The sequence below is a fragment of the Hemiscyllium ocellatum genome, chromosome 9 (assembly GCF_020745735.1).
Source record: "Hemiscyllium ocellatum isolate sHemOce1 chromosome 9, sHemOce1.pat.X.cur, whole genome shotgun sequence".
NCBI classification, from domain to species: Eukaryota; Metazoa; Chordata; class Chondrichthyes; order Orectolobiformes; family Hemiscylliidae; genus Hemiscyllium; species Hemiscyllium ocellatum.
Genome location: NC_083409.1, coordinates 85055678 through 85063399, shown reverse-complemented (window position 1 = coordinate 85063399; position 7722 = coordinate 85055678). Strand labels below are relative to the sequence as shown.

Sequence of the window (7722 nt, the reverse complement as noted above, 5' to 3'; positions counted from 1 at the left end):
ATACAGATCCACTACATTGAGTGTGCTGTGATGGCTATTTAAAGGAAGGAGGGTGAAATTTCACACAGATTTCCCCTCCACGTACCCATTTTAATGATTTTTAATCAACCTGTTCAGTCATGCCGTGGTACACTTTCAGCACAAGTGGGACTTGAACCTGGATTTTCTGGCTCAAAGGCGAGCACACGAACATTGTACTTCAAGAGCCCTTAAACTTCACTATGTGTCCTGATGGCACACCTTCTGCATCTATAACAAAAGGCCCATCTCCCCATTAGTCCTGTCATTGCTGATCTCTCTAGGTTTCTAGTTTTCTAACATCTCCAAATTAAACTTTTTAAACATGTGTAAATCTTGTGATAGGCCTTACCCCTATCTCTACAAAATGTCAGGAGACAAATGTCCTCCATGGATAGGGCAAAGAAGCAGGTCCTGCAATCACACCAGATGGATCAAACCTTCTGCAATTGGCAACAATCTGGTCCACACCAGCTGTCCAGCCAACTGAATCAATCTGATATATTGTGGCAACATACATTTTTACATACATGTAGCCCAGAACTATGGATAATTTTAGAGGCTCCAATTTCCATGATATAGCTGACCAGGAATCTCTTCCATTCTTACCACCTGCCATTTGTTGGAAGAATTTACAAGTTGTCATTCAACTTGTTAGGGCATCATTCTTGACCATCAAGTCCTGGAGACAGACTTGAAATTAGAGCTTTTGGTTCAGAGGGAGGGATACTACCCACCGATAGATAGGACTTCCCTGAGGCAGACTAGTCGATGTAAATATTTTCAGGTCACTTCTCTATGACTGAAGCACATTTCATGTTTCCAATCCAATGAAAAAATTCTTTCAAAGGCTTTCACAAACAAATCTGCCTATTTACTATACAGATGCAGACTGAATTGGCGTGTTTCTGGCATTCTCTCATTTTGCTCAAGATTTCCAGAATTTGCTGTCTTCTTTGTTTGTACAAAGGAGTCTTCCAATGAAATCTGTACTCTTTGGAGTTGTTGAATGACACTATCATCAGCTTCCTCAATTTTGTTGTTTCTCCTCTGTCTGTTCCACCCTCTTCATTTTTAAAGCATACTCCTTTTACTTTTCCATTTCTTACTATTTTTGGCCAGGTCTCCATTCCCATTCTTGCACTCTCCATATTGTGGTCAGGTCCTGCAAGCTATGGTACAATATGGAAGGGGTGATGGACCACCAGTAAATGCAGCACTTTCTCCCTTTGTCTTTTTAGGGCCAACAAGCACATCAGCTGCTTTTATCAGTGGATTTTTATAATGCAGGGATGTGTGTTGGGCCACTGAAATCATTAAATGGACCAGTTTCAAACTGCTGATCAGAGATCTTGGCTAACCTCTCAGCCCGTATTTTTAATCACAGCTCCAAGAAAGTGCACTACAAAATTATAGAAAATGGATTCCTATTGTGAGTCTCCATCCTCAGCAGAGTTATTATTGCCTCACCTCAGAACATGGGCAAAAATCAGCCAGATGCATCTATTGCTTATCATTCAGCCATGTTGACAAAAGCTAAAGGGTTATGAGGAGAAAGTGGGAGAATGGGGTTGAGAAACTTATCAGCCACAATTGAATGGCAGAGCAAACACGATGAGTTGAAAGGCCTAATTTCAGCTCCGATCTCTTATGTTCTAACCTCCAGCTTGCCCAGGCAAGAAATAGTAGTCCCAATATTTCTTCATCCTTCACCCACTCCAATTTAGTTTCGATGACGCACAAAATGCTCCTTTTGTCCTGACCTCAGCATGCCTTATCTGCATTGCAACAGGGTCTACAATTGAAAAGTATTTCACAAGTAAAACAGATTAGGATTTCCTGACATACTGACTGTCTTCCTTCTTTCTTCTCTTTCCTCATAAGTCTACAGCCTGGGGTCTACTTAATGTCTCTATGGGCTTCTGGATGGTTTCAAAAAGATCAAATCAGAACCACACTGGACCTAAAGATCCTGTGGGGAGGTTGGAGAGAAAGGCAACATTTAAATTTTCAGGGATCCCTCATTTTGAACTTTGTCATCCTGAGATGCTGTGATCCAAAGAACAGGGAGACACAATCAGGAAACTCTGATGAGAGTTTGAAGAATATGATATTGGGCTTGGAATGCTACAGCTCATCACTATTTTCATACATGTTTTCGACTAAAGGCTTCCCCTCCATTAGTGAAGCCTTGGAAAGACTAGAGTAACAAGAAGAGGTCAGAGATCTGGTACCATAGGTCTCTGCATACAGATCCCATGACTTCCCACTTTCTAGATAAACATCACATGAAATTTAGCCCCAAAATGTTGCAACCATAGAATGAGCCAGGATATAATGGAAAAAATAAACTCTAAGTTAAATGAATGGGTTTGTAAACTAAAACTGAATTTTGCTTCAAATGATCACTGACACTACACAATATATGATACACAAGACAATAACAGCATAAAAGGAAATTGGATGAAGATTATAGTTCAATTATGGTTATTTCCTGATTAGATTAGTCAAGTAGCTAAAAATTCATCCCAGGCAGCCGGTGTAAAATGGATAACATTGGTTCATGTGATAAGCAGAGCCTGAATTTCAGTTCCTTTGGAGTCAATGGGAGTAAATCCCAGGTACTCCATAGAAAAGGCAGCTGGTTTGATACCACAACTTTTGTGCCACTGCCTGAATTGAGCTTATAAAACAATATCTTTGAAATGTAGTGGCAGCTGACAGTATCTGATGATCATTGGTGGAATAATTGATGACTCTTTTAGTTTTCTAGGCCTTATCATATTACATTTATAGATTAGATGACCTGCACATGTTGTATATCAATTAGAACATCTTACAAGACTGATCCAAGAATGATATGGAAAAACTAGACAAGCAACCTCCTTAAAACAAAATCCTCATTTTACTCAGACAATCTTCTTTGAATTCAGATATTACATGATCTGTATACTCTTCCAATCAGTAGAACATAAAATTAATGAACACATCAGTACAGGATCGAAATAAATGATCTTCCACCAGAACAGGAACAATCTAGAATAAAAGCATGACTGTAGAAAAGTGTTCATTTCAGCAACAAAGCAGAAGTAACCCAACAAACCTGCACATTTGATACACAATAATTCTCATATAAGACTTACAAAAGCTGCCAATTACAGTACTGAGTACAAGGTATTCTTGGTATAAATTTTTAGTTTTTAATTTTGCTTTGTTACTGATCCTCTTGTCTGCTTAAGTTTCAACTGCTACACTACATTCTCCAAAACAGTACATGTCTCTCTCACTAATAGTGATTCATATAAAAGTGAGTTGATTGTTACTTCCTGTGATATAGCTTCACAATCTTAACAGTCCCTCACCATAAGGGAAACAACATAATTACATCAGATATATCATTCTGAACTATTTCCTTTGCTGTACACTTTCAAAAAGACTTGATTTCAAGGGTTTGCAAACCATAGTAAAGCACTTTCACCAGTGTAGATGGCCCTATCCAAAATAATGGCATGTACTAAACAATCTTCACATTTCTCAGTAAGTCCAAAACACCTTCTTGTGTGAGAAATACTGTCTTTCCATTGTTTTGACAGCTGACTTCAAAAACTGGTGGATTTTCCAAAACTCGCTTCCCTGCAATTACAACATATGGGTAACCCAGACGACTGGCATCTTTCAATCTCTTGCCTATTGTCAGGTGGCTTCGGTCATCCAAGATCACCTCTCCATGAAGCTGGGGGACAGCATCTATTAAAGTATCATACAACGTCTCAGACAGACCTAGGCTCAGTTCTTCTTTACTGCCTTTCTTAGGTGGAATGATGCAAACTTGATAAGGGGCCAGGAGGCTTGGCCAGCGAATCTCATCTTCCGTTGACAAAACCTCTATGGCAGCGGCTAGTATTCGTGTGACTCCAAGGCCAAAACAACCCATTTCGGTTACAACAGGCTTATTCTCAGTGTTGGAATATGAGGCACCTAAAATATATGAATACTTTGTCCCAAGGTAAAAAGTGTGTCCCACCTCAATGCCTTTGCTTTCTTTCAGCTTTCCATGACACTGTGGGCAGTTTGTTTCAGTGTCCGTCATTGCTTCGACATTGGCCGCAAAATGGCAGTCAGAACACATTAAAAGGCGATCCTCCCCAATATCAGCTGGCAGCTGGAACTCGTGAGACATTTTCCCACCAATGCTGCCGGTGTCCGCCCGCACCTTTACAAACTGCAATCCCAGCTGGCCAAAGATACAACTGTAAGCTTGGGAAACAAGATTATAGGTCTCCATGGCAGCTCCTTCCGAGACATCAAACGTATACATATCCTTCATGTAGAACTCTCGTCCACGGAGCAAACCAAAACGTGGCTTTGGCTCATCTCGGAATTTTCTTGTCACTTGGTAAAGCATCAAAGGTAGCTGTCTGTATGAGAGATTACCCTGCATGGCAATTAGCTCGGTCACTGCCTCCTCGTGTGTTGGACTTAAACAGTATTCCATGTCATGCCTATCCTTCAATCTGAAGAGTTCCTTCCCCAGAAGGTCCCAACGTTCACTGGTCTTCCACAGACTTGCTGAGGTGAGGCTAGGCATATTCACCTTCTGACCCCCAATGGATTGCATTTCTTTATCAATCACACGGACAAGTTTCTCCATGGCTCGAACTGTATACGGCAGATAGTGAAAGCAGCCTGTACTGGCTGGCTGAATAAGACCTGCCTGAAGCATCAGTCTCTGGCTCTTGCAGGTAATGTCAGTGGACCGGCCAGCCCCAATAATTCTATCCTCGCGGAGATTCATTGGCTGGAAGAGACGAGACAGCAATATACGCTTGGACCTACCATGGTGATAACAGGACCTGTGTAAATGTAAGATGTTACAGAACAGTCTGTTGAACAATTGTCTTGAATTTGAATAGATTGCCACCTCCATTACGCATCCAAGAAATAATTAGTTCTAGAAAGGAAAACAAAGAGTATAAGTTCACCTCTTTCTCAAAACCCATACAATATTTAAGAAAGGAAAACACTGTAGGCTGAATGCATAGCAGCAAGTGAACTAGGTACATCATTGTCATGTTATTTCACTTGCAATGTTTATTAAGATGAGGGATGCAAAACATTCACCTGTGCTTTCCAAGATCACAATTAAGCATCTAATAACAATCAAGCATTCTTCAGGGTGTCACCAAAGCAGGAAAAGATCACACAAACTGGCCTATTTCACTGTACATCCAGCATATTTTGGCTATTATAACTTAGCATGGACTCACACACAGTTAACTACGCATAGTTACATCCACCAGGATTGATTGTCACATATTAAGCTGGATTGCATGTTAGGTTACCATTTTCATCACCTACAATCCTGGTTCTTAAAAGTGGCTGCTAAGCTAGTAGCAAAAATGATTATCTTCCAAACTTCTTTGGTTCTGAAACAATACCAGCAGACTGGGAAATAGCAAATAGAATAGCTTTACTTAAGAAAGAACAGAAACAAAGTGCAGGAACGTATAGGATAAAGTCAATGTTGCAAGTAGTTTACTTGCTGGAATCCAAGATTATGGTTGTAGAAGGGGACTTGAAAATCATAACGGAATCTGGCAGAGTCAACATGGTTCTGTGAAAAATAAATCACGTTTAACTATTCTATTAGAGTTTTTTGAAGAAGTAACAAGCACAACAGATATAGATGACCCTGTAAACATTGTGTGCTTAGATTTCCAAGAGACTTTTGTGAAAGTGTCACATCAAATGTGGTGACACAAAGCAAATGGTTATGATGTTAGCAAGGATAAAGGAATGGTTGTCTGACAGGAAACAAAATAGGACAAATTAATCTTTTTCAGACTGGCAGACCAGGGTTAGTGGAGTGCCACAGGAATCATTGCTTGGCTCTCAACTATTTATAATCTATATTAATGTCTTGGATGATGGGACGACGGTAGTTAAATTTGCTGACAAAATAGCTTGATAGTTATTTGTTAAAGGAGCTACAAAGGTTAAGAGAGTGGGCAAAACTTTAGAGAGAATACAATATGGAGAAATGCAAACTTCCAAATTGATAGGAAGAGTGGAAAAGTAGCATTCTAGTTAAATGGAGACAAATTACAGAATTCAGTGGTATTGAAGGAATCACAAAAAGTTTCATAAAGTAATTCAGGAAACAAATGAAGTGTTGGTGCTTATTCTAATAGGAATGGAATATAGAAGTAGGTTTTTTTTTACAGCTGTACAGAGTCTCAATGAGACTACATTTGGAGCAGTTGATAAAAACAAGGACTGCAGATGCTGGAAACCAGAGTCTAGATTAGAGTGGTGCTGGAAAAGCACAGCAGGTCAGACAGCATCTGAGGAGCAGGACTTGGATGCTGCCTGACCTGCTGTGCTTTTCCAGCACCACTCTAATCTACATCTGGAGTAGTGTCTAGTTTGTGTCCTTATTTGTAAGGCAATACAAGGTGTTTTCTTTAGAAGTTTATACAGCAGTCACTCACCTCCTTCATTCCATACCCATCACTCATTGTCATTCTCTCACTCATTCATCTCTGTCTCAGTATCATTCATTAATTCAGTCACCCCCTCACTCATTCATTCGCACTCCCTTCCCCTCATTCATTAATTTACTCCTTCCCTTTAACCTCTGGCCTCTCTCACACTCATTCATTCATTCATTCATTCTCTCACTGTCCCGCTCTCTGTCTGTCACTCCCTCCCACAACCCCATCCTCTCTCTCTCTCTCTCTTTCCCTTCCTTCCTTCCTTACCCTCTGGCTCCCAATCACTCACTCCTTCCCATCCGTCCCTCACTCATTCACCCCTTGTCTGTCTCATTCACGCACTCTCCTTTCCTCTCCCACACTCACTCCTTCCCACCCGTCCCTCACTCCTTCTCGCTCTCTCTTGACTTACTTTCTCTTCCTCACTCGGTCCACCTGACCTTGCATTCTCTCTAATGCGCATGTGTCAGTTGCTGGTACGGGTCGGGACTCAGTCCAGAACGCACCAAATCGCGAATCTCGGTACCAGCTCCGGCTGCGCTTCCGCTGCTGCCAAAGTTTAGCAACTTTTACAGTTTACAGACAGCTCTTTGCTTCAAAGGAGTTTCCGACGATCTTATTGGAAAGGCATCACCTTCCTTCCCAAACCAGGTCCCGGGATGAATCATTCGTTTCAAAACAGCTGTTTAAATTTTCTGCAGGCACCTTTCTCCCTCACTGGTACAGTCTTAAAACAAAAAGAAATGCTGAAACTACTCAGCATCTGTGGAGAGAGGAAGAGAATTAATGTTTCACGTCTACGACCTTTCATCAGAACTGGACTTGACACAGGGAGGAGCGCGGAACAAGTATCATTAAAATAAACCAGAGTTGTATATCCATCAAAATAAAGCATCCAAAAACTTTAAGGAGGTGGCATTCAATAGATGGCCAAGAATCTGACAGGTTACAGGCAAAGGGCATTATGAACAGTCATGGTGCTACCATAAATATTACTCTCCATGCTTTTTCATTCTGCTAAAGATTTGCAGTGAGGATTTCAATTGGTAATGTTCTGAATGCACATCCACCCACCTCATCTACTGCAGTTTGTTATGGACCACACCAGACCCTCTCAAAACATTTCATGAGAGTAACGCAGACCCTAACTTTTCTAGTTGTTTTAAGCAGGTGTAAAGTGGATATTCCAGGAGTGATGCAGCTGGCCAAA

General features: G+C 40.9%; 1 protein-coding gene across 2 annotated transcripts; it reads right to left on the bottom strand.

Annotated features, from left to right (window-relative positions):
• Positions 1-2940: 2940 nt before the first annotated feature.
• On the bottom strand, positions 2941-6949 carry pars2 (prolyl-tRNA synthetase 2, mitochondrial). 2 transcript variants are annotated; one of them, XM_060829889.1, is made up of 2 exons: positions 6925-6949; positions 2941-4969 (listed from the first exon to the last, which is right to left on the bottom strand). In XM_060829889.1, exon 2 carries the CDS (start codon positions 4943-4945, stop codon positions 3533-3535), a length of 1413 nt encoding a protein of 470 aa, XP_060685872.1. In that variant the 5' UTR covers positions 4946-4969; positions 6925-6949; the 3' UTR covers positions 2941-3532. The 2 variants fall into 2 exon arrangements, with proteins under 2 accessions (XP_060685872.1, XP_060685871.1); XM_060829888.1 differs by lacking the exon at positions 6925-6949 and adding an exon at positions 5140-5304.
• Between the last annotated feature and the right edge of the window lie 773 nt (positions 6950-7722).